The sequence below is a fragment of the Rosa chinensis genome, chromosome 5 (assembly GCF_002994745.2).
Source record: "Rosa chinensis cultivar Old Blush chromosome 5, RchiOBHm-V2, whole genome shotgun sequence".
In the NCBI taxonomy this organism is placed as follows: Eukaryota; Viridiplantae; Streptophyta; class Magnoliopsida; order Rosales; family Rosaceae; genus Rosa; species Rosa chinensis.
Window position 1 is genome coordinate 12,968,126 of NC_037092.1, and position 27,325 is coordinate 12,995,450.

The 27,325-nt window shown below is 40.8% G+C and overlaps 3 protein-coding genes and 1 pseudogene across 3 annotated transcripts in view; all 4 read left to right on the plus strand.

The window, feature by feature from the left end:
* Window positions 1-11,574, plus strand: part of LOC112166940 (60S ribosomal protein L27a-3) — a 30,053-nt gene extending 18,479 nt beyond the window's left edge. Inside the window, exon 2 of the mRNA XM_024303876.2 lies at window positions 11,447-11,574. The gene's annotated coding sequence lies outside the window, so the exon portion shown is untranslated. The remainder of the gene's footprint in view (window positions 1-11,446) is intronic.
* Window positions 1-19,711, plus strand: part of LOC112166939 (disease resistance protein RPM1) — a 36,324-nt gene extending 16,613 nt beyond the window's left edge. Inside the window, exon 2 of the mRNA XM_040506464.1 lies at window positions 19,695-19,711. The gene's annotated coding sequence lies outside the window, so the exon portion shown is untranslated. The remainder of the gene's footprint in view (window positions 1-19,694) is intronic.
* On the plus strand, window positions 11,893-14,892 carry LOC112164710 (disease resistance protein RPM1). Its single transcript, XM_024301005.2, has 2 exons — window positions 11,893-14,665; window positions 14,788-14,892. The coding sequence occupies exon 1, from the start codon at window positions 11,893-11,895 to the stop codon at window positions 14,644-14,646; it is 2,754 nt and encodes a 917-aa protein (XP_024156773.1). The 3' UTR covers window positions 14,647-14,665; window positions 14,788-14,892.
* Window positions 16,946-19,516, plus strand: LOC112203188 (annotated as a pseudogene).
* Window positions 19,712-27,325: the final 7,614 nt, after the last annotated feature.

The following is a 27,325-nucleotide window of genomic DNA, read 5'->3' on the forward strand; positions in this document are numbered from 1 at the left end:
TGCCTCCTTCTTGGGCCACCAACCCAGCCCTATTCCCTTGCTCCCTGACCCATTCACTTCCGATCTTGACTTTTCTTTCTCCCCACCTGCATCGTCCTCTCTCAGTCCCCCCATTTCGTCATCCTCCTCTCCAGCACCACACCTGGTCCCTCCTTTTTCCCCATCTCCTCTCCGCCGTCCTCTTCGCCACCCCTATCGCCTCCACTCCCACCCCCTCTCCTTACCTACTCTCGCCGTCATTTGACGAACCCTCCGGTCAACGACACCATCGTCCTCGGTCCTTCTGGCTCTCCTTTGCCTGTTTCTCCTTCTTCTCCTCGGCCGACCTCTGCTCTTGTGCCGCCGCTGCCCTCCACCATCCCTACTGTGCCCATTCTTGCCCCGCTGTGGATATCGACCATATTCCCCATCCCGATCCGGCTCCTCTCCGTAGATCCAGCCGCCATACTCTCCCACCAGACTGCCTCACCTATCATGTATGCTCAGACCACTCGTCCTCTTTGCTGCCTGGTCCGACCAAAGGTACCCGCTACCCCTTGGCCAATTATGTCTTCTATCATTGGTATTTGCCGCAGCACCGCGCTTTCACGACCACTATCAGCCATGTTACCGAGCCCCACACTTATTCTGAGGCTGTCGCCCATCCTGAATGGCAAGCTGCTATGCTTTCCGAATTACAGGCTCTTCAAGCCAACAGAACTTGGACTCTGGCTCCACTTCCGGCCGTAAGATCCCCATTGGTTGTCGTTGGGTTTATAAGGTGAAACACAAAGCCGATGGTTCCGTTGAAAGGTATAAAGCCCGTTTGGTTGCTAAGGGTTTTACTCAGTTAGAGGGGGTTGATTATCAAGAGACCTTTTCCCCTACTGGCATGATCATTACTGTTCGTTGTTTGTTAGCTTTAGCTGCAGCTCGTGGTTGGCAATTGTATCAATTAGATGTGAACAATGCTTTCCTCCATGGAGACTTGACGGAAGAAATTTACATGTCTCCTCTGCCTGGTCTTCGGTGACAGGGGGAGGAGCATCTGGTATGCCAATTACATAAGTCCTTATATGGTTTGAAGCAGGCTTCACGGCAGTGGTTTGAGAAGTTTTCTGATGCTGTACAGTCAGCTAGGTATGTCCAATCTAAAGCTGATTATTCATTATTCACTAGAAAACATGGGAATTCAATCACTGCACTTTTGATTTACGTTGATGACATATTGATTACCGGAAATGATTCGGAGACTATTGCTACACTTAAAGCTGTCTTACATAGTCAATTTCGTCTCAAAGAACTTGGAGACTTAAAATACTTTCTTGGTATTGAAGTTTCGACTTCCAAACGGGGGATTTTTATATGTCAACGTAAGTATGCTCTAGAGATTATTGAAGATACAGGTTTACTGGGAGCTGCACCTGTGGATACTCCTATGGAAAAAGGTCTAAAGTTATCTGATCACAGTGATTTGCTCAAAGACCCTGGAAAGTACAGAAGGCTAATTGGGAGACTTATATATCTCACTGTTTCACGACCTGACATCACATATGCAGTCCATGTTCTTAGCAGATTCATGAACCAACCTAGAAAAATGCATTGGGAGGCAGCTCTGAGAGTAGTACGCTATCGAAAAGGTGCTCCTGGACAAGGTGTGTTTTTCTCTTCCACCAATGATTTGAAATTGAGGGCTTATTGTGACTCTGATTGGGCGAGATGCCCTGTCACTAGAAGGTCTACCACCAGATACTTTGTTTTTCTTGGACTTCCTTAATTTCTTGGAGGTTAAAACGTCAAAAGACAGTATCTTTGTCTTCAACGGAGGCGAAATATCGTGCAATGACAGGAACATGTTGTGAGCTAACTTGGCTGCGTTATCTGCTTAGAGATCTCAGTTTATCCCTCCGTGAACCGGCTCTGCTATTTTGTGATAACAAGGCTGCACTGCACATTGCTGCCAACCTTGTCTTCCATGAGCGAACTAGGCATATCGAGATGGATTGCCACTACATTAGGGACAAAATTCTAGATGGTACTGTGGCCACAAGGTATGTGAAATCAGCTTATCAGCTTGCCGATGTTCTTACTAAACCTTTGGGGAAAGATATCTTTGTTCCTATGATTCGCAAGTTGGGTGCAAGACATTCACTCTCCAACTTGAGGGGGAGTGTAAGGAAAGTAATCAGCCATATCTCCCATATTATTGCAGATTGATTTATCATTTGAGTTGTGTAATAGTTGTAGCCTTCCTTATATGTATTTTAGATAGTAAACAGATTCCTGACTTGTAGGAACAACCTGTAATCACACTTGTATAAAGATACGATTCTATGTTAATGAAATTATCTCTTCAGCCTATTAGTTTCTCATTCTTTCACTGTCCCAGTAAAGAAGGCTAAAGGAATTATGATCGAGCTCCCAACCATTAATAGTCATGCTGCAAGAATTAAACCCAATTACCAAATAAGGTAGAGGAAAGACTGCAGAAGTTTCAGATAGACTTGTACTTAGAAATTAATCACATGCCAAACTTATAAGGCATCCACAGCAACAGTACGTTGCATCACTCAAGTACCCAGTCATCCATGTTAGGACTCTGTAATACCAATACCCCAAACAGATCGAGTTGCGATTCTGGAAAAAAGTCAAAACGAAACCTTAAGAGCTTCCCATCCCCCTCTTCCTCTTCTCTGAGTTCTCTCCCTTCTTCCCTTGTTCTCTTCGCTGTCTCTATTTCTTTCCCTCTGTGTCGAGCAAACAACCTGACGGTGTCATCCAGGCAAAAGACAGCTGATCCAGAATTGTCTGGGGGTTTAGAAGAGAGAATCAGGGGGTGTATTGTACATGGAATTAGGTGCAATTTTTTAAGAAATCTATGAAATTTAAAAGTCTGGGTGTATGCAATATAGACTTCAGTAGTCCATGACAGTGTTGGGGTATTCGATTAAGATTTTAAAGACTTTATGAATTCCACCAAAATCTAAGCGTATTCATTTAGGTTTTTTAAAAATGAATAAAAGTTCAGAGGTATTCAAAATTTCATTCATATTTACGGAATTAGAAAATCAAAGATAATCATGGACTTTGTAGTGTTAACTATACATACCAAATTCCAATAATTTTCTAGCCACCAGATTAAAGATTTGAAAGAGTCTATCAAAGATTTATTTATTATTATTATTTTTTAAATCTATCAAAGTTTTTTCTCTGCAAGCAAAGAGTTTGGGCTTGACACATATTCTGAATTTACTTGAACATTGTCTTTATTTTAGTAACTGAAAATTCCAACTTTTCCAAGTTTAGCCTTGAATACAGTTGTAATTTGTATGCATCTTTTCAGTTGCAATATGCGAAGGCCACTGGAAACCCACAAATCACACACAAATCTTGAATAATGTGAACTGTAAATACACAGAGAGCTAATACTAAACAGTCCAAGGAAATGTGGTTTTACATTACAAGACAAGCTCTTTTTCATAGAAAAACCCACTCCAAAATTCCATGTATAAGAATCTACTGAGATCAACACATTGTAAAAGTGGCTATGTATGACAATATCACTCTCGGGGCTATGTAAGGTCATCTTCATCCAATTCTTCTTGCTCCTTGGACGCATTTGTCTTTAGTCCACTGACATCACCTGCAGGCAGTTTCCTGGCGAGTCTGATGACCTGCAGCCGTTTCAGTTTAGTGAAACAAATGTGAAACCAAGCATTTTGCAGAACAGAAAAGCATATTCAAAATAAAGATTGGAATACAACCACCATTCTTCATAAAAAGACAGGTTTAACCAAACATCCCTATATCATAGCTGATTAATGCAGATGCCAATTACGGTAGAGAAGCAAGCATATGCATTACCATGTGATCAAGATGAGAAACTGTGCTTGACTAAGCAAGTTGTTTGATTTCCTTAATATCACCTTCTGTGTATGCGGAAAAAAGTTTACTAGCACATCAGCCATGACCATTGCCAAAAAAGCATCGACCCTACAAAGATCCAAAAGCAGTAAGCGTGTAATCATGTAAACAGTACTTACTAGCCACATATGTAGCGCGAGTAAATAGCATTTCATATGAATATAGATAACCACAGCGCCTCTTGTCATCATTCTATGATCTTATATAGATGCAACTCAGGTCAATTGATAATTGTTTTTCAAATTAAAAGAAACTAGCTTCTGGTAAATTTATAAATAAAAGGCAAGCCCCAGGAAAGTATAGGTTGGCTCCCAGCTCCATCTCGGCTGGCATCCTGCTCTCGGCCGGCCGGGCTTCTATTTCAATCCGTGCTGGACCGATCGATATACCAATAATAAAGTCTTCAGTCCACTGGTGGAATACATCGCATCAATCTGGGAGCATTAGCATTTTTGGACTCTGCCTTGATTAATTATCTATAATATATAGTAAATAAAGCTGATGTAATAATACTCAAGGTGCAGAACTTCTATATATCGCTTATACCAGAAGTTTCTATTAGAGCTTTTACTTACTGGGAGCAATCATTGCAGCATTTTTCTGCTTGCTTGACGTCACGAATATACAGGTATATGAGAATTAATTGCACTGAGATATGCCTGATTCAACAAAGGTTATAAAATTAACTTCTTCATTGAACATGAAACTAAGGAATTAAAGAGTGACTGATACTCGAAAGCAAATAGGATAACAACATTAATAATGCAACAGCTTAATCTCCCATATGCAGATGCTAGTTACTGCTAACTTTACAAAAGCACAAGTTACAGTCATCACATGATTATCAGACTCCAGATGTAGAATTGTAGCACCAAGAGTGATTGCTACTCTGAACCTTTGCACATACTTGTATTCTAACTGAAACAGCCTGTAGAATTAGTTTCACTGCAAAAACCAAGATACGTGTACAGAGGCCACAAGGACGGTATTTTGTGTAAAACAAGGTACGAGAAGACTAATTATAGCCCTCATAAGAAAAGTTTAGTTACTAAAGATGCAAAAGGGTATTGGTCTCTCTGTTCAGTGACAAGCAAATGAAAGCAGAAAGAAAGACGCTAGATACCTAGTTGTAAGTTTAATCCTGTTAAGAAGATGCTCTTTCTCAGAAAACTCGAGTCCACTTTTTCAAGCTTTAGCACTCTATTTAGCATAGGTACTTCAACAAGAGAGCCATTTCCACATTGTATTCATATCAGATATACTTCTAAACCAGTCCAAAATAATCTATATGATTTACATATACATAAATGGTAAATAATAGTTTCAAGGGAACCAATTCTAAACGTTATCATTTCGATAAGGAATAGTGTAAAACCAAAAAATAAAGGTGCAAAAAGCAATCCTTTCGCACTTTGTTCCTGCCGCCCTTTCCACTCGTCTCCAGGTTTCAATGTGATAGGTCTCTCAATAGCAGCAGCCTCCACAGAAAGCATATGTTTGTACTCATTATGTCCAAAATCAGCCATAGCCTTTGCCTTCTTATCCCAAGGATTCCACACCACTAGATGAAAGAAACCGGTACACAACATAATTCCAACCAACAGAATGAGGACAGGTATTTCAGAGCAACAAGATTCTCACCTTTCATGGAATGTAGATATGATGGAATCAGAGATAACTTAGAATGTGAGACATGTGACTGAATGAAAGTATGGCTATTTTGAGATGTAAACTAGATAGTTAGCTAATTCAGTAAACATAATGTCCTCTGCATTGTACTTTCTTCTTTTCATAAAAGTATGTTACTATTAAATAACTGGACAGCATGTAGGAACAGGCTTCACATCGTCAACCACAAATGGTTGGGACAAGGCTATGTGGCAGTTGATTGATATGAAATTTCCACTATCCTTACTATCACTACCTATTAAATCAATAAATCCAAAGCAAGGATATATTTAATAACACAAAGAAAGAAATTGCAACTGTTCTCTACACAGATCCTGGGCAACTTATGGCAGAGAAAGTGCCAAGATATATCTTCTCCGTTGTAATAATGTTACACTGGTATATGCAACAATGAGCTTCGGTTATTCATGGCTCATGTTAAATGAATAAATGGTGTAAAGTCAGGCATTTTAACTGCAAACACAACACCTCAAGCAACAATAACATCATTATGAAATGTATTAGATTTATTCATCATTACCGGCATCTGGGAGACCATCTTTGCGTATTACAAATGTTCTGTTCTTCTCATGATCCATAATTGCAATCTTTGTAGGAGTGCTAAGATATATCCTGTCCACATTAACTATATTAACCAATGCAAAAGCTAGAAAATGAATAGCCTAGTAAAATTACCTCCGATTCAAATGTTATAGCATTCCCTTGCTCAGTACGACATTTCCTGTTCTGCATGTTCTACATGAAGTTCACTTTAGAGTGGACACCAGCACTACTTTATTGTTGATGTCAAGAAAGGATCGGGTGTTGCGGATGGGAAGGCTGCAGATGCCGGCGTTCGTAGATTTGGCGGCTGGTCAGGTGGCAATGGCGGCAGTGCTGGATCTCTGGTTGATGATTTTCTTCCCGAGCAAGACACTGGGAGTGTCCAGCTGGGCCTGCTGGGTTTTCATGGTGGATGCAGGCCTCAGGACCTTGATTGGGATTTGGGCCCAAAAGGCAATAAGAAGCAAGAATAGGCCTAAGTGTGCTAAAGATGAGCTGCTGACAAATGGTGGAACTGTTGGGGATGCTGGTGCATCATCCTCAGCAAGTAATGTTTAAATGTTTCTTGGGTCACAAGATCTAGTTACTTGGTTGTCACATTTATTTATTTTGCTTCTAAGTTTCTAGATTTTGTTAGAATAAAGGTGCTTAATTGTCCTTAAAAGGTGGGTGTATCCAGGAGTGTGAGGTTCTGTTTTTTCTTAGAATAGATCATTTGTATGTCCTAAATGACAACTCTTTCTGTCACCCCCCTTCTGAGGTGTGTCATTTCTGGTACTGCTTGCTGAATTATAAATTTGACTGACCTCCTTCGATTTAAAAAAAAAAAAACGAAAGTCTTATCAGGATTGGATTAAAAATTCAATCCAATCCATGTCACCAAAACAACCATATATGTTACATTTTAATATCGATACTCATTGCAAGGTTATGTAGGGAATATTATGGATATTTTGGATTTTAATCAAGGCCATATAAGATGAGGCAAAGTAGCAATGACGACCCGGTTGAAGGAAAACCGAAAGAAGAGAGGCCACGTCACTCCTGTTGGGATTAACTCCTCCTTTCACTTGTATAATTATAATTTTAAAACCATTTCTTTCAAAAGCAAGTTTAAAATCATTCAAAAATCGTTCACCCCTTGAAGATCAATACTGAATCTGAAAATCATTTAGTTATCCAATTTATCAAACGGATGGTTTTAGTAACAATTAGGATTCTCATTGCTAATCTCTCTCTTTAAATGAATGTAGAAAATGTAAGTCAGGGGTGATGAATATGCTGCGCAGCTGACATCATATTATCTATAATCTAAAGGGCGTGGACTGTTCATTCACGTGGCTACTGTTCATTCGAGCCCGAATTAAATGACTATTTTGCCCTTATTTTTTTAACAGAATTACAATTAAACCGTGTTTCCAGATTCTATCTGGTCTTTGTCTTCTTTATCAAGTTCTAGATCGATCTGAACTCTGTAGTTCTGCCATTTTCCCTTTCTGGAAGCATCTCTCTGCAGCGACACGGGCCACTAAGCACGAACACGGCATGAGCCCGGCACGCTTAAAAGCGGCCCGGCACGGCCCAAGCCCGTTAGTGGCTCGGCACGACCCGAGCACGTTAGAATAACGGGTCGGGCTGGGCCTAAGAATATTGGCCCATTGGCCCGGCCCGGCCCGAGCCCGTAATGGGCCCGGCACGGCCCGAGCACGACATATTGTGGGCTGGCCCGTTACAACACACAAAATTTCATTTTGTTTTTAAAAATATTAAAAAACTACAATAATGAGATTTGAATATGACATTTTTATTTAAAATCTCATGACAATTCCACCAATACTTTTTTTTTATATTGTCAAAATAATGAAACAAAACATTATATCCTTATTTTGACATAAGTATTTTTTCTAAATATTAAATATATGTTTATTAATAAAGACTAATCTCATAATAATACAACTATAGAATGAAGGAAAGAATAATAGATACTAAATCTTCATTATATTAATAAAGATTAATCTCACAATAATATACTAAAAACAATATATTTTGAGTTTTTTTCTTTCTTTCTTTCTTATAGTGGAATATAAAAGATTATTAGAAATCTAATCTTAAAAAGCTAAGATTAAGAAAAACGTTGTAGAACTTAATTTATTTTAATTTTCTAAATAGTTAAATAAAATTAATTTTTATTTGTTCAAATTAAGATTTTAAAATCGTACTTTATAGTGGGTAGGCACGAGCACGGCAGGTTATTGACCCGGCACGAGCACAGCCCGGCACAATATGGGCTCGGGCCATGGGCCGGGCCGGGCTTAATGTTTAAGTAAATGGGCCGGCACGAGCCCGGCACGATAATAAATGGGCCGGCCCAAGCACGGCACGAAGCACGACTAGGCCCGCTTAAAATGGGTCGGGCCGGGCCGGGCCGGCCCGTTTGCCACCTCTACTTTGGAATTTAATTCAGCTGCATTTCAAATAAGATATGGAACTTGATTACTATGTATGATTAATTATAGTGATATTCAGTTCGTATTGCTACTGCATTAGTTTTGAGTGGATTTGAATTTGGCATATGTTAGTTTCCAGTACACTTGGATTATTATTAATTATGGTCCTGAATACAAATCATAAGTATATGTGTCTATTTATTCTATAAATAAGTATTTGTATAAATCTGATTCAATATAAGACTTTTGTGCCGTAGTATAGAAACACCAAACTTCAATACCACTTTATATATACAAGAATAACATAAACTTTGAACTACATCCCTGGATAATGAGTGAAGAGAAAGAGGGGTTAATATAGCGACACCAACCTGGGTTATTTCTCTCAGCTTTGTGACTTGATGTGTTTTTGATGCATTTGCAGGAAGGAAGATGTAAGGATCGCTCTTTAGGAAGACGCTGCACGCATCTTTGAAGCCCAACACATTAGCCATCTGCCACCTCCATTTTGAGTTGTATTCACAAGTTTAACAGTCAAAGAATTCCAACGTAAACTATATCTTCCATCTAAATACCTCTATATGTCCACTACCCTTGCAGTTCAAATCTAATCTCTTCACTCATTTTTTAAACAGGCAAACCAGTCTTAAATAGAACTATGAGTACATGCATCTTCATCAATCCAAACATTCCCGACAGAGCGGAGTACAAACAAAGGTACACAGTCTCAACTTTAAGAATAGGAACCCATCTGATTACACGAGTATATAACTGAAACTTAATCTTACAATACTTCATGCCTGTTTTATATCATTGCAGTTTTTCTGAACTATTTCTTGCTCCAACAAAACAAATAATAGGAGCTGATGGACTGGAGGATGTAGAAAAAAAGACAGTCAAAGAACTCAACCTACTAGATCCAGAAACAGACAAGGTAATGTATCAATCAGCAAACTGATTGGGTAGATTTCTGCAAATCAAAGTGCACTGTGTGGTTTGTTTTTCCAATTGGTCTCAATTTCTGAACAATTTGAACTAATTCCTCACCCATTTTAGCTTGGTCTTTCCCTTCCTATGTCATTGTTTGGTTTAGTTGTGCAATTGATTTGATATGTATATTGGGAGAAAATGATGAATTAATTTCATTATTTTCATCGTTTACATTTGCAGGAATCCATTCACGTGCAATTGTCATGACTGAAACAGAAAGAAGAAGACTTTAAGCAATTCAAAAATGAGGCGTACCTATGCATATTGCAGATTAAAGTTTGAGTCCCGCAATTGAAAAACCAGGTGCGTCTTATCTAGCATAAGGTCAATAAGAAACTCAGCATTAACTTCCAACAACTACTACAGCAATCTATGCATCTTTTCATATTTTTCATTATAATTGCATCATGGGGTGTGTATTGAATTTGTACAAAAAACGTTTGAACTGAAGTCCATAGTAGTGTGTCTTCCATTTCCCCATTGAAAAACTTAGTATAGATTCAATGTGTAGATGCACTAATCCAATCTAACACAATTGTTCCTCAAAATTTTTTATCTTTAATTAAGGTAGATATATGGCACCTGTCAGAGCGATAAACAGAATTATACACCTCAGGATGTTTGCCAAGATTTTGCACCATTGGCAAGGAATGATGGAAACAACAGCTTTCAAATTAAGACATTTGTAAATCCCATAGTAGGTAATAGCCTTTGTCTACTGCTTAACAAATAGCAAAAAATACATTGCTGCAAATGCCTTTACTCTTCAAGGTTCAAAAGAATCGAAGTTTTTTTCACCGCAATTCTTGCTAGATTGTTCGTGTTCTTTTGTTTCATGTACTTTCTGAAAAATAGAAAGAAAGTTTTTATTTACATGTGATTAGGAAATTGATTATATTATTTACAGATGATCCACTTGCATATATAACATGTACATTGCATTCATAGCTTTTCACTTTTACTTCCAACTCTTAGGAGGTCAAGGTGCTCAAATGATTCTATTGCAATTCTGTGGCATTATACCCCCCAATTTGGGACAATGATCGGAAGAATCAAACTTTTTTTTTTTTTTAAGGAATCAGGTATTTCATTGTTCAATTAAGCTAGATGTTCTACAAATATTGGAACATTTCATAGCCAAAAAAAATGGGTCCCTTTTTTTTTTAATTTACAATAATGAACTTTCAGCTTTTAAATTTGATTAATCTGATTCTAAAAGTTGTGATTTTTTGTTGATCTTGGTTTTATTTGCAGCACCTGTCTACCTAATTGCAGCAAAAATTGCTCATGTATGTATCTGGTTAACATACCAGATTTTGAAATCTATAAAAAAAAATACTCTGATTATTGATATAATGTTTCAAACATTTGTTTTTGTTGTAATTAAACATATAACAAACCAGCAGCATCACGCGAGGTTGATCTCTATCGTTGTTTACGCAAGCAATTACTCTTCTAAACAACAGTAATGTTATGAAATCAGGGATACCATATAATGTTATGTAATAATTTATTTCTTCCATTGCATACTTCTAATTCATTGACAACAGAAACTCCCGCAGCAAAGCGCGGGCATAGTTTCTAGTATTTACGAAATAACGCATGGTAGTTGTTAAAGCTGTACTCCAAAACTAACGCTGGTCTTGGTCTCTACTCGTTAAGTTTCTTCTGGTGTATACTATTTCATAACTGGATTTACGACAGTTAACAAACCCTGTTTTTGTTTTTTTTTTTCGTTGATAGTCGATGTTTTAAGCATTGACTGAATAGAGGCCATAAACTGGAGATAACTTAACAGTATTATTTAGGGAGGTATGAGAACTTTGATCATAACTTGATAAGTACTATTTACTAGTCAAGATTACTTGATGCAGGGACCTAGGACGAAGTGGACATGGGAAGGAGACTGATCACTGGTAGCATATTACAAGTTAAAAGTGTTGGTCAAGGGGCATACATCTCAACAAAAAGTGTGGATGCAGGTTCTTCTCTGTAGATTATATATCAATGATAGAAATTGCATTTCAACAAAGGCAGCCCAAAGTCTTGTTCTCGATTTGTTTGCTAGAGAGAGACTCATTTGTTGCGTCAAGAGTCCAGTTCTTCATTGCAGTTCTTCTGTGAGCTCTCATATCTCGTATAAAAAAAAAAAACCCATCAATACTTGGTATGTCATTATCATTATTTTTAAAATTACATTTCAATATTAGTTTAGACTTTTTGGAATACTCCTTATTATCATTACTCGGTTTAGTTTTAGAAATACTTGAACCTTCTCCTTTCTTTACAGAGGGATCGAGTATACTGACTGAAGGCCAAGATGGCCTCATGTGTAACAGACCTCTTAATTGGAAAAATTGTGGCAATTCTTGAGAACGAAGGAACAACCATATCCAGTATTCGTGATGAAGTTGATAGCATTAAGGAGGAGCTTCGAAGCATGAAAGCTTTCCTAGTGGATGCAGAGGCCGACACCGCAAAAACTGAAGGAGAGAAATTGTGGGTTGAAAGCATCAGAAACTTGGCCTATGATGTTGAAGATATCATTGATGAATTCATGTATCACATGTATGAGAAGCAAAGTGGGAGTCGACTTTCAAGGAGGCTGCACAAAACCATTTGCTTTCCAAAATGTTTTTGGTTTAGACGTAAAACTGCAAAGAGGTTACAGAAGATCACTAAAAAGATCAAAGACATTCCAGAGAGGAATCAAAGGTACGGTGTTGGCCTTGTAGCAGGAGCAACTACATCTGAAGATATTCACAAATTGGTGCAGAACCAAGCTGAGTCTTCGTTTTTCATTATGGAAGACGAACTGGTTGGGATTGAAGGCAAGAAGCAAATACTAATGGGATGGCTCATGGATGAAGAGCAACACCAAACTGTTATATCTGTGGTTGGCATGGGAGGTTCTGGAAAGACAACTCTAGTTGCCAAGACCTTCAACAATGAAAGGGTGAAGAGACATTTCGATTGTTATGCATGGATTATCGTTTCCCAAACGTATGCTGCGGTAGACTTGATTCGAAGCTTGATCATGGAATTCCACAAATCAAGGAAGGAAGATTTCCCTGCAAATTTGAATGCCATGAGCCGCAAAGAATTGCTAGAGTTACTAGTTAACTACTTGGAGTCCAATAAATACCTGGTTGTTCTAGACGACGTGTGGGATATAAAAGTTTGGAGAGAAATAAAGGTATCACTTCAAGAAAGGCAACTCGGAAGTCGAATCATAGTTACAACTCGAAAAGAAGATGTAGCATCCAATTCTTTTGGAGTTAGAAGCCATGTTCACCATATTCAACCCCTGCTAAAGAATGAGGCTTGGGTGCTCTTCTGCAAAAAAGCATTCTCATCTAATGAGCACAAAACTTGTCCACCTGACTTTGTGTCATTAGCATGCCAACTTGTGGAGAAGTGTGAAGGCCTTCCTCTCGCTATTGTGGCTTTAGGGGGTCTTATGTCTTCCAAGAAGTCGCTGGATCAATGGCAGCAAGTCTACAACAGCCTGAATTGGCATCTAGATAACAATTCATTGCTAGACCCTGTGAAAAACATCTTGTTGCTGAGTTTCAATGATTTGCCATCTCAATTGAAACATTGCTTCCTCTATTGCTCTCTATTCCCAGAAGATTTTGTAATTAGAAGAAAAAGGCTCATTAGATTGTGGATAGCTGAAGGATTTGTCGAACATGTGAAAGGGATCACGCCCGAAGAAGTTGGAGATGGCTATCTTTGGGAACTCTGCTTCCGTAGCATGTTACAAGTTGTAAAGAGAAATGGAACAGGAAGGCCAAGAAAAGTTAAGATGCATGATCTGATGCGAGAGCTTGCTTTGTCGACAGCCAAGAAGGAAAAGTTTGGTCTTATATACGACGGGAGAGAAGGAATGGAAGACATCTCAACCCGTCGCTTATCAATTCACAAAATGGAAGGAGAAATTAAATCATGGCCAGGTATGTCAAAGAATCGTTCTCTTCTTGTCTTTGGAACTGACATGTCCTCATTGTCTTTCTCAAATGCACTAGTTTCTCAATTCAAATTGTTGAGGACTCTAGACTTGGAGGATGTCCAAATTGATAAACTGCCAGATGCAGTTGTTTACTTGTTCAACTTGAGATACTTAAATTTGAAGGGCACCTTAATCGAGGAACTTCCAGAGTCCATAGGGCGTCTCCGCAACCTTCAATTTTTGAAAATCGAGGAAACCAAGATAGAGGCACTTCCAGAAGGAATTGCAAAATTGCTGAACCTGCGCCATCTAAGTATGTTTCGGTTGACTGGAACCAATCTGGACTTCAAACTTTATAGTGGGACAAAAGCGCCATCATATATTTGTCAGTTGCAGAAATTTCAAAGTTTAAAAACGATTGAATCAGAAGGGGACACTATTAGACTTATTGGCAACATGACTCAACTCAGGGCCATCGGCATATCGAATGTGAAAGAAAGAGACGAGATTGGCCTATGGGTTTCAATTAAGAAGCTCACTCAGCTTCAATCTTTGGTTTTAATGGCAAGTAATGAAGATGAAATCCTTCCGGTGAAAGCACAATGTCCACCTCTTCTGCACCTTCGAAAGCTTAAATTGATTGGCAGACTGCAAAACATAATACCTTGGTTTTCTTCACTGCATAGCCTCACATCTTTGTATCTGCATTGGTCAAGACTGGAAGACGATGTACTACCTCAAATTGAAGCACTGCCCAATCTGACAAGGCTTCGTCTTTGTAATGCATATGTTGGGGAAGAGTTGTGTTTCCGCAGAGGCTTTGTAAAGCTGGAGAGGTTGTATTTGTTGAATTTTGCCTCGGTGAAAAAGATTACTATAGAAAATGGAGTGATGCCAAATCTCCTCAACTTATGGGTTGAACGGTGCATGGAATTGAAGACAATGCCACTAGGCTTTGAATACCTTTCTAATCTACAATCTATGGGCTTGGCATTTCTTCCCGTTGAAGTTATAAAGCCCATTCGGAAAGGAGGTGCAGATCGGTCTAAGGTACAACACATCCCCGAGATCTTACATGTTTTCGAACAGTCATCCAAGCAGGTCTATGAAAACTTGGCGTAGTGTTTCTTTCTCTTGCCAGGTAATTGGTTTCTTATCCTGGAACAAACTGCTCAGCAATGAAAACTCAATTTAGTTCTACGAGCCACGTAATGAAAGAAAGATTTACCATATTGGTCTTTTCTCTTGTTATACCTTTTGCAGAATCAATCAAAGTCCGAGAAGTATTGAACAAGATTTGAGTTTGATGTAAGACTCCTTTCTGTACGTGTGGGAAGATACAAGGACTGGTCTCAGTTTTCATATGCCTCATTCTTTTTCCAAAATTGAATAATACACAAGACTGTTTCTGATGTTGTACTTGTTATTGTTTGTGTGCATTGGCATGTAGTAATGCTGGATTGAATGCCACTTTAGCAGTTTGCATTGTAATAAAGATTGGTGTCCATATCGAGCACTTTTTTTTTTTTTTCCAATGAGTTCTATATAGAGCACTTCGCAAATGTTTTTTTGTATTTAAAACTTCTAGAGGAGAACCACAGAACACACAAAGTGCGCCTAGTTATTTTCTTGTAACATACATAGGCAATGGTTGCTTAGAAAATGGTTGCTTTGGCAACTGGCTGCATAGGATATGGCACCCAAAGCTGGCGGCTCTGGAAGGTTCCCTGAACGGGAAGCTGTGGATTGTCTCTCAAGGCGGGCAGCTTTGATGTGCTCCTTGAAGCGGATAATATAGACAAGGCTGCCTTGCACTTCTTTCAAACAAACTTAGACACCACCGGATCAGTTGCGCGCCTGTCCTCGACAGTGTAAGGGTTCCACATCCCCTTGGTTTTAGAGTGACAGTAGCAGCGCCACTTGCCAGAGTCTTCTCCACCTAGATGCCTTGGTCTCGTCGAAATTCTTCTTGTCATTACAGCTTCATAGAGCATCAGGTATTAGCCATACCAGATAGTTTGTAAGTTGTTCTCTCCGTAACTAATTAAGACAGTTCTTCTAAAAAAAAAAAACTAATTAAGTGTTGAAGGATATCGACATTGAGTGTGCCTCTTCAAACTAGGGTTTAGTTCTAGAGTTGTAATAGTAAAGAATGTCCTAGATTTCCTAATTATATTCAGATTCTATTTCCTTGTATTACAAGATTATGTACTTTGTAAATCCTTATATAAAGGGCTGCTATTATCAATAATAGAACATACACAATTCTCCCATCTATTCTCTCTGCAATTCCATTTTCACTACAACACGTTATCAGCACAATCCATAACCCTAGCCCTAAAAACCAAAAAGCTGCTGCAAACCCTAACACCCAAAATTTCTTTCCCCAAAAGCTGTCGTAAGCTCCTAGCCCTTGATAACCATACTGTGCGCTACTCCTGCAGCCCTTGCGCACCCGTGTGCGGCCTACTTCCCCTGCAGCATCGTCGCACGCCTGCTGCCCCTGCACCATAGCAGAACGCTCATTCCTGTGCAGATCATCCTGTTTGGACGCCCCGAAACTTCTTGATCGGGACCTCAGATCAAAATTCTTCCTTCATCAAAGTTGTTCGTCTCTGTCTCTTCTATCTGACCTCTAAATTTCAGCCCCATTGGAGTCGTTTTGAGACCTGTATACCATTCGAAGTGGGAGTTGTTCAGAAGCAAATCTACTCCGAATTTTAACAAGTTTTAAAGATTAAAGTTTCTGCTTTCTTGTCTTCTAAATTTCTTTATTTGATGCAGAATTTTCCATATACGAACATGGGTTCAATTATTTAATAAGTGAAATTGTGGGGATTCACGCTAAACGAACTAAGAGCGTTTGTAATCAATGAACTAAGAGTGTTCATAATATTCGAACTAAGAGCGTTCGTAATCAATGAACTAAGAGTGTTCATAATCTTCGGACTAAGAGCGTCCGCAAGCATCTATTTTTGACCATATTAAACATCATTGTTTCGGTCTAATCTAAATTTCTTGGAAATCGATTTCTTAGTAGCATTAAGGCTCGGAAATCTTAATATTAGTTTTCGTTGAAGCATTGATTCCAAAAATAATCTGTTCTTTTACGTGTGTGATTTACTTGATGCTAGGATCGGATAAGGAGACTGATTAGTGGTAGCAAATTAGGTGCTGGAAGTCTTGGTCAAGTAGACCAGAGTGAGCGGAGTCTTGTTCTTGAGTTCTTGACCAGATCTTCATGGATTTGAAGCAGGTCATCATTGCAGTTCTTCTGTGAGCTTCCAAATCTTATCAAAAAGGTCCATCAACACTTGGTACATCGTTCTATATCTACTATCAATTCTTTAAAAATTGAATTTTTTCAATATCAGTATAGTGACTTTAGTCTTTTGGGAAATACTTATTATCATCATCATTACTCAGTTTAGTTTTTGGAAAAACTTGAACCCTTCTATCTTCTTTATAAAGAGATCGAGTATACTGACTGAAGGCTAATATGGCCTCATTTGTAATGGACCTCTTAATCGGAAAACTTGTGACGATTCTTGAGAACGAAGGAACAACCATAGCTGGTGTTCGTGACGAAGTTGATAAGGTTAAGGAGGAGTTTCTAAGCATGAAAGCTTTCCTAGTGGATACAGAGGCTAACAAAGCAAAAACTGAAGGAGAGAAATTGTGGGTTGCAAGAATCAGAGACTTAACCCATGATGTTGAAGATATCATTGATGAATTCTTGTATCACATGTACGAGAAGCGAAGTGGGGGTCGACTTTCAAGGGGGCTACACAAAACCATTCGCGCTCCAAGTAATCTTTGGTTCAGGCATAAACTTGCAAACAAGTTGCAGAAAATTACTGAAATGATCAAAGCCATTCCAGAGAGGAATCAAAGGTACAGTGTTGGCCTTGTTGGAGGAGCAACTACATCTGAAGATATTCACAAATTGGTGCAGAACCAAGCTGAGTCTTCGTTTTTCATTATGGAAGACGAACTGGTTGGGATTAAAGGTAAGAAGCAAATACTAATGGGATGGCTCATGGATGAAGAGCAACACCAAACTACTATATCTGGGGTTGGCATGGGAGGTTCTGGAAAGACAACTCTAGAATGGCAACTCGGAAGTCAAATCATAGTTACAACTCGAAAAGAAGATATAGCATCCAATTCTTTTGGAGTTGAAAGCCATGTTCACCATATTCAACCCCTACTAAGGAATGAGGCTTGGGATCTCTTATGCAAAAAAGCATTCTCATCTAATGAGGACAAAACTTGTCTACCTGATTTTATGTCAATAACTTTGCCAACTTGTGGAAAAGTGTGAAGGCCTTCCTCTGGCTATTTTGGCTTTAGGTGGTCTTATGTCTTCTAAGAAGTCACTGGATCAATGGAACAAAGTCCTCAACAGCTTCAATTGGCATCTACATAAAAATCCATTGCTAGACCCTGTTAAAAATATCTTGTTGCTGAGTTTCAATGATTTGCCATCTCAATTGAAACATTGCTTCCTCTATTCCTCTCTTTTCCCAGAAGATTTTGTAATTAAAAGAAAAAGGCTCATTAGATTGTGGATAGCTGAAGAATTTGTTGAGCATGCGAAAGGGGTCACACCAGAAGAAGTTGCAGACAACTATCTAATGGAGCTCTGTTTCCGTACCATGTTACAAGTTGTAGAGAGAAATGGTACAGGAAGGCCGAAAAAAGTTAAGATGCATGATCTGTTGGCGAGAGCTTGCTTTGTCGATAGCTGAGAAGGAAAAGTTTGGTCTTGTATACGATGGGAAAGAAGTAATGGAAGAGATCTCAACCAGTCGCTTGTCAATTCACACAATGAGTAATGGAGGAGAAATTAAATCATGCCCGGGTATGTCAAAGATTTGTTCTTTACTTGTATTTGCCACTGACATGTCCTCATTGTCTTTCTTAAATACATTGGTTTATCGATTCAAAAATTGTTGAGGACTCTAAACTTGGAGGATATCCATTTTGATAAACTGCCAGATGCATTTGTTTACTTGTTCAACTTGTCTCACTTAAATTTGAAGGGCACTTTAATCGAGAAACTTACATGGTCCATAGGGCGTCTCGACAACCTTCAATTTCTGAACATCAAGCATACTAAGATAGAGTCACTTCCACAAGGAATTGCAAAGTTGTTGAATCTACGCCATCTAATTATGTATCGCCCCCAGACTGGAAACATTTTGGACTTCAAATTTGCGAGTGGGACAAAAGTGCCATCAAATATTTGTAAGTTGTAGAAATTACAATGTTTATCAATTATTGAATCAGAAGGGGACATTATTAGACTTATTGGCAACATGACTCAACTTAAGAGAATCGGCATATCGAATGTCAAAGAAAGAGATGAGAATGACCTTTGGGTCTCTGTTGAAAAGTTGACTATGCTTCAATCTCTGGATTTAATGGCGAGTAATGAAGATGAAATTCTTCCAGTGAAAGCACAATGTCCGCCTCTTCTGCACTTTCAAAAGCTTCATTTGATTGGTAGATTGCAATGCAAAACGTAAGACCTTAGTTTTATTCACTGCACAGCCTCAGACATCTATATCTGTGTTGGTCTAGACTTGAAGAGGATTTACTTCCTCAAATTGAAGCACTGCCCAATCTAACATGGCTTTATCTTTGTAATGCATATGTTGGGGAAGAGTTGTGTTTCCGCAGAGGCTTTGTAAAGATGGAGAGGTTGGAGTTGTTGAACTTTGCCTCTGTGAAAAAGATAACTATAGAAAAAGGGGTGATGCCAAATCTCCGGTACTTATTGGTTTACAACTTCATGGAATTGAAGACGGTACCATTAGGCCTTGAATGCCTTTCTAATATACAATATTTGGGCCTGGCATTTGTTCCTGTTGAAGTTATACAGCCCATTTGGAAAGGAGGTGAGGATCGCTCTAAAGTACAACACATTCATGAGATCATACATGTTTTCAAACAATCATCTAAGTGGGTCCACGAAAACTTGGCCTAGTATTTCTTTCTCCTGAAAGGTACATATATTTAGCCTTTTATCATACTGTACAAGAAATGGTAGTATATATGGTACACAGCTATGAAAACTAAATGTGTCCAATTTAGTGTTTCAAGTCACATAAATATGCAATAAAAGAAAGATTTACAAAATATTTGTTTTTTCTCTTGTTTTGCAGAATCAATCAAGTCCGACAAGTATATATTGAAGAAGATTTGATGCAGTTTGATGAAGAATCCTTTCTGTATGCATGGGAAGATGCAAGGATCGATCTCAGTTTGTCATTTGCCTCTTCAAGATTGATTCTGATGTTGTACTTATTATCATTTGTGTGCATTGGCATGTAATAATGTTGGATTGAATGCCACTTTAGCAGTATGAATTGTAATAAAGATTGGGGATCCATATCGAGCATTTTGCAAATTTTTTCTGTTACATACAATTTAGGGAAAAATGCACGAACAGTGTCTGGAGACTCTGAGGACTGTCAAAATGATACCTAAACTTTCAAACGTATCAATGTGATACCTGGACTTATATTTTCTTGTCAATGTAGTACCTACATCAACTTTCCGTCACGGCACCATTAAATTTACCACGTGTGAGGCACATGACATACAAAATGAAGGTAAAAAGACTGATTTGCCCTATAACTGACATTTAAAATACACGAACAGTGTCTGGAGACTCTTATGACTGTCAAAATGATACCTGAACTTTTAAACGTATCAATGTGATACCTGGACTTATATTTTCTTGTCAACGTAGTACCTACATCAACTTTCTGTCACGACACCTTTAAATTTACCACGTGTGACTGTGTGAGGCACGTGAGGTACAAAATGAAGGTAAAAAGGCTTATTTGCCCTATTTAAATATTTTTTTTGGTAAAAACATTTTAAATATTTTTTTTTTGGTAAAAAGACTGATTTACCTTTAATTTTTTTAATTAATTTTTTTCACCCCTCCACCTCTCGTCTTCTTCCTCTCCCCTCGATCAACCACTCTCTAAAAAGACTGGTTGTCCTCGCCAATTCCTCCCGCAACAACACCTCAGTACTCCTTGATTTCAGGCACACAGCGCTGACACTGTTGACCTCGACGAAAGGATTGGCAGCGCACTTCATTGCCGATTTCAGATATTTGACAAGCGAGGCTTCAAGAAGACTATGTACGTCCTTCATTTTGGAGGACGAAATTGAAATTGAAATTGGGATTGAGATTGAGATTGGGATTGGGATTGGGATTTGGATTGGGTTCTTTGGAAACTTCGACGGTACTTAAAGCGGGACTTGAGATCGAGGAAGGAGGAGGGCAGAGAGATCATCTATATCATTACTTGCTGGTGTTTTTGTTGTAGTTAATAACTTGATATTAATGGATTTTGAGTTTGAGTTCGAGTTTTGGTGGAGGTGTGGGTGTGGGTGGTGACGAAAAATGAAATTCAGGGTTTCTGCAACGTCTTCTTGGTTCTTCTTCTTCATTGCCCATTTCACAACAGGTCTGCATTGATGTTGTTGAGGCGATTTCAAAGGAGGAATGAAATTTTGTGTTAATTCGATCTGATACATCTGTGATTGTTTTAGTTATTTTGCAATCCAAGTCTTCGTGCTTTCTCTGTTGGACTTGGAGGTGTTGAAGAGGCCATCGACCTCAAGCGGAGGCTGATAAGGTAGCGGGTCTTCTCCTAGATCCAATGCTCGGCCCTTTTCTTTGGGGCGCAGACCTCGTGGTCCTTGCCGCAGCTGCTGGTGTTGCCACCAATTAAGGCAGACTTGGGAGTTGAATAGGGTTGAATGATTTTGCAGAAACAAGTTGGACTTGGTTTTGTGTTTTAAAAGTGAATCGAACAAGGGAGCTTTGCTAAAAAAATTATTTGTCATTCTTTTTTGTTCTTGGAGTTCCTAGATCTTTCATTTCTCTTTCAAAATGGGTTTGTCGAGTTTAAGAAGATGAACAAGAATGGGTTCAAGAACATGAACAATTGAGATTTTTTTTTTTTTTGCCTTTTTGCTGGGTTTGAGAAGATGAAGATGAAGAAATGTTAGGTTCATACTTATCAGATTGGGATTTTTTTTTTTTTTTGAGAATATATTGGATTGATCTTGGTTAATAGAAAAAGCAAAAAAAATTAATCATCTTTTATTTTCAATATAATAAATTATTATGTTTTTATTTTAAATTTTAAATTTATTCATTTAGGATTTGATGGAGCGGAAAAGTCTTTTTTGCCCTCATTTTCGGCCTCACATGCATCAGACGTGACTCGAACTGATGGAGTTGTGACAGAAAGTTGATGTAGGTACTACGTTGACAAGAAAATATAAGTCTAGGTATCACATTGATACGTTTGAAAGTTCAGGTATCATTTTGATAGTCCTCAGAGTCTCCAGACATTGTTTGTGCATTTTTCCCTTTAGGATTTGAAGGAGTGGAAAAGTCTTTTTTGCCCTCATTTTCGGCCTCACATGCGTCACACGTGACTCGAACTGACAGAGCCGTAACGGAAAGTTGATGTAGGTACTACGTTGACAAGAAAATATAAGTCCAGGTATCACATTGATACATTTGAAAGTTCAGGTATCATTTTGACAATCCTCAGAGTCTCCAGACACTGTTCGTGCATTTTTCCCTACAATTTACTTGGAATTATGAGAGTAGGTCTGTAGCATCCATATATATATAAACATGGTCAGGAGGGTTTCATTTATCATTCATTGCAATGGGAAGCAGAGGTGAGAAATGTTTGCATCAATATCAGATAACTATAGTGATCCAAACTGAGGTACTATAACTTAAAGCCCTGGTAGAATTCTAGCTTGAGGCCTTGGTCTACATAGGCAATGGCTGCATAGAAATTGACACCCGAAACAGGCAGCTCCGGAAGGCTCTTCATGGCGGGAAGTGATGAATTTTGTGTTTAGTTTCATGAAATTGGTAGATTTTAGTTAATACAATAATAATACTTGTGTTTGTTGTGGTTATCAGAATATTTGATTTGAGAGTTGAGACGTATGCTATATATGCCTCGAAATTGAATAACGTGTGGATTTTTACTGGAAATTGAAGTGTGTGCTATTGAGCTTCTTGTATGGTAGACTGAAGCTTGTTTGCCATAAGAATTTGACGGCTTATAGGCATTTCCGTGAAAGCAAGCCATCATCGAATCAATTTGCCGATCAAAATATGACTATTTTGTGATTATGCATTCAAAGCTTATGGCCTTGTAGGATTCTAGATTTCGAGCGCTCGAGCTTCTTGTATGCCAAACATTGAAACTTTCATTGCCAATGCATATTGCTTTTGCTCTGCTTTGCTTGGAGAATCTACTCGCGTGTTGCTCACTTTCATTTACGTGTCTTCCTTGGTGGTAGGAAAAATTGGAAAAAAAAGGTTGATGCATGGTCCATTTATGAGTTCTTCGTGACATTGGGTCTCCAATGCCAATCATATGGTGTACCTACATGTGCTAGAACGAGCATAATTAGCTATAAAGAGCCACGCTCATGGTACCGCCAGAGGTACCGACTCCCACCAAGGGGGTAACCTACGAAGGCACGGCCAGGCGGGCTACCGCTGGAGCCCTGGATCGCCCCCAAATCACTGCTGACGCGCCGCCACGCGCCGCGTCAAGATGGCATCAGAAGCTCCAAACGCTGGGAATCGAAGAACATCAGTCCCACATCGGAAACAAGAAGAAGATCAACCTCTTCCTCACCTATAAAAGGTTCTCTCCTCTCTCCTCATTAATTACGCAATTACTACTCATTTATTGTCATGCTGCCCATATACAGTGACTGACTTAGGCATCGGAGAAGTGAAGACCGCCCAACGCGGTCTCCCGCTGACGCCCTGTCTCTTGTGTTGCAGCAAGCGGAAGTCATCTAATCCTTGGAGTAGTGGTCCGCCCACCAGACTTGCGTTAAACAAAGAGTCGGCTACCGCCGGACTTGAGCATTAACATTGGCGCCGTCTGTGGGAATCCTTGAACAAAAGGTCATCCCGCCACAATCACCATGACTAATGATAGCGGGGGGAATGCTGAAGAGCAGGCAGATCAATCCGCCATCCCCCAACCCACCAACGCAGCGGTAGGCATCAACCGCGCGTTATTCACCACCCCGGTCAACCCCGGCGGTGAGACAAACCCAAGTAGTAGTCGCCCGCCAGGCCAAGACCTCGCCTCTCTGTACGAGCTGGCACTGGCGGATCTTCACAAGGCAAACAGAGAGCGTGAACAAGAACGCAAGGAAAAGGCCGAGGCCCAAAAGCAAGTGGCCACGCTTGTGTCCCGCTTCGATGAGCTAAAGAAAACGCTGGAAGCAACCGCCAACCCGGCACGAAGTGAGCAGTCACGAAGCACCAGGCACAGCCGACTCGGTACAGGAGCATTGATACCAGCACCAGTCATGCATATGCAGGTCCCGTTGCACCCACCAGAGCTAGCGGGAATGGGACCACCCCATGTACCCCAGCTAATGTTGGAACAGGAGGCAGAGTCATCACTGCACACTCACCGCTCGAGACCTCGGGCAAGAACAGAGGGAAACCCACCCGCTCCCAGGCGGGGATCAGTTCAGTAGAGTACCAGATTAGACCCCGCCGGCGATGCAACAGCTCAAATATTGGAAAGGATGCAACAATTGGAACAAAGGTTAAGCCGGGCGGAATCAGGAACCCCAATACCAACTTCAAATCCACTTTTCGCGTCCAGGCCAGGACCATTTACCGCTGCAATTTTGCTGGCCGTCAAACCGGCATATGCAAAGACTCCAAAAATGTCACATTAAGACTGATCCCTTCGTCCATATAGACACCTTCAAGAAAGTCACCAACAATAAGGGATTCGATGACGCCACCCTGTGCCACTTGTTCAGCGAAATGCTAGACAATGAGGCAATGAATTGGTTCTTCGAATGCCCGCGGGGATCCATTGACTGATTCCAGGCATTGTCGCACGCTTTCCTTTCCCGGTTCATCCTACTGTCCGCCGGGCACCACAATATAAGCCAATTGTTCAACGTCAAGCAGGGTACGGAGGAAACACTGAAGGAGTTCGTCACAAGGTGGCGAGCGGCGGCATCTCAATGCTGTGATCTTGATAAAACAATGGCTTCAGCGGCTTTTAAGCAGGGACTCCTCAAAGGGCCATTTCTCTATCACCTCAACTACAATCATCCAAATGCGGTATATGACCACCTCATGAGTGAGGTGGTCATTCATGCCCAAGCAGAATTCATCACATATGGAGAGACCCCACCGCCCCCAGCAGCATTGGCAAAGTCGGTACAACCCTCCTCCAGTCAGCAGGGGACCGCTACCAAAACCTCCAACACACCGCCAACTAACAAAAAGAGGGAGTGGCAGCAGGGCCAGTACCAAAACAAGCGACAGAAGGACCAACACTACAAGGGGAACCGCCCATCCCATGGGGACAACCGCAACAAACATACGGAGTCTTCCCAGCGGTACGCAGTGTTTACAGTCCTCACGGCCTCGTATGAAGAAATATACAATCAGTGCAAGGATCAGATCCCACCGCCGCCCCTGGGAAAATACCCAAAAACAGGAAAGCCAAGAAACACAGGCAGGTGGTGCAAATACCACGAAGACAGCGGTCACAATACCAACAGCTGCAACGCCCTCAAAACGGCCATTGAGACCTTGTACCGTGACGGCAAGCTTGAGCAGTTCAAGGTGCGCCAACCGCCACCTGTGATAGCCGACATTGAGCCCATGGGCCGCATCAACACCATCAACGGGGGTGCTCCAATCACCAACATGTCTCACAGAGCTAGAAAGCGTTATGCGCGAGCTAATCACCCAAAGGAAGTCTGCAACATCCGCCAAACTCCCAAGGGCTGGTTGGGAGCCTATTACCTTCTCAGAGGAGGAGGAACGCGGAGTACATCTGCCCCATGACGATCCTTTCTTGATCGACGCCATTCTCGGCAAAATGTCAGTGGGAAGAATCCTAGTTGATAGCGGGTCCGCTGTCAACGTTATATTCAGCGGTTGTTACAACGACCTGAAGCGGAACAAAAAATTACTCCAAGATCATGAACCGCTGCTCAGCTTCTCCAGTGACGTCACGCAACCTCTGGGTTCTGACTATATGCGGCTAGTTATCGGTACCAGTCCATGTATGGGTGAAATACATACGGAGTTCATAATTGTCGATTGTTTCAGCTCATATAACGCCATCATTGGTCGGCCAGCGCTCAACAAACTCAAGTGCATCATCGCCGGGTACATGCTGCTCATGAAATTCCCCACACCCAACGGCACAAGCTGTGTCAAGGGAAGTCAACAGTTGGCACGCGAGTGTTATTCTACTACTATAGCACAATCAACCCGCCGCCATGAGATCCTAGCGGTAGGCAGTCAAGCACCTCCACCAAAAATTTTTGAGGACCCCAGGGAAGAGGAAAAGAAGTACGTAAAGAAGGAGCCGGTCAACCCAGAAACATCATTGAGGGTTGTCAGCATCTCGGACGAGCACCCTGAACGGACAGTCCGCATAGGCGCTCAATTAGACCCAAAGCTGGCGGCGGAGCTCACTCAGTTCCTACGTGACAACGCTGCGGTCTTTGCCTGGTCATATGCAGACATGCCAAGTATCTCCCCTGAAATCATCTCACACAAGTTGAGCATCAAACCATCCTTCTACCCTATCAAACAAAAACGCAGAGCCTTCGACGAGGAGAAGTATCGTGCTATAGGAGAGGAAGTTGCCAAGCTGCAAGGCATTGGGTTCATCCGCCAAGTCATTTATCCTCAGTGGATTTCCAACCTGGTTATGGTAAAAAAGGCTAGCGCCAGGTGGAGGATGTGCGTCGACTTCAAAAATGTTAACAAAGCATGCCCGAAAGACAGCTTCCCACTACCCCGCATCAATCAACTCGTCGATGCAACCGCTGGACACGAGCTCCTCATCATGATGGATGCTTTCTCCGGCTATAACCAGATCAGGATGCATCCCGATGACCAGGAGTGCACCACTTTCACCACCGACAAAGGCCTGTATTGTTACAATGTGATGCCTTTCGGTTTGAAGAACGTAGGGGCAACTTATCAGCGACTGATGAACGCCATGTTCGCGGAACATCTGGGCAAGATAATCGAGGTCTACGTAGACGACATGTTGGTCAAGAGTATAAAAGCCAGCGGACATGTGGCAAACCTAAAAAACATAGTGGCCATCCTCCTGGCCTATGGTATGCGCCTCAACCCAGAAAAATGTTTCTTTGGCGTCACCGCCAGCAAATTTCTGGGGTATATTGTCAGTGAGCGGGGCATCGAGGCCAACCCTGACAAGGTGCAAGCCATCCTCAACTTGAAGGACCCGGAATGGAAGGTGCACGTCCAATGCCTCCAGGGCAAGCTAACCGCCCTGTCTCGATTCATCTCCAGACTGACCTACAGGTGCGCCCCATTTTTCAAAGTCCTTAAAACAACCCACAAGAAGGTCATCGATTGGAACCCAGAGTGCCAGGCGGCGTTCCAAGGCCTGAAGGAATACCTGGTGGCAGTTCCACTCCTCTCCATTCCTGTCCAAGGAGAAACATTGTACATTTACCTAGCGGTATCTCAGTCAGCGGTGAGCTGCGCCATCGTCCGGTGGGAGGGCCAGGACGAGCTCCCAGTTTTTTATGCCGGCAGGGGCATGAACGGAGCAGAAACACGGTATCCTCCATTGGAGCAGCTTGCTCTCGCACTCATCGTCTCCGCTAGACGCCTCCGCCAGTACTTCCAAGCCCATACAATCCATGTGTTAACCAATCAACCGCTGAGACAAGTAATGCAGAA

Excerpts from the sequence above, each read along its gene's own strand:
- LOC112164710 (XM_024301005.2), top strand. The coding sequence starts at position 11,893 with ATGGCCTCATGTGTAACAGACCTCTTAATTGGAAAAATTGTGGCAATT.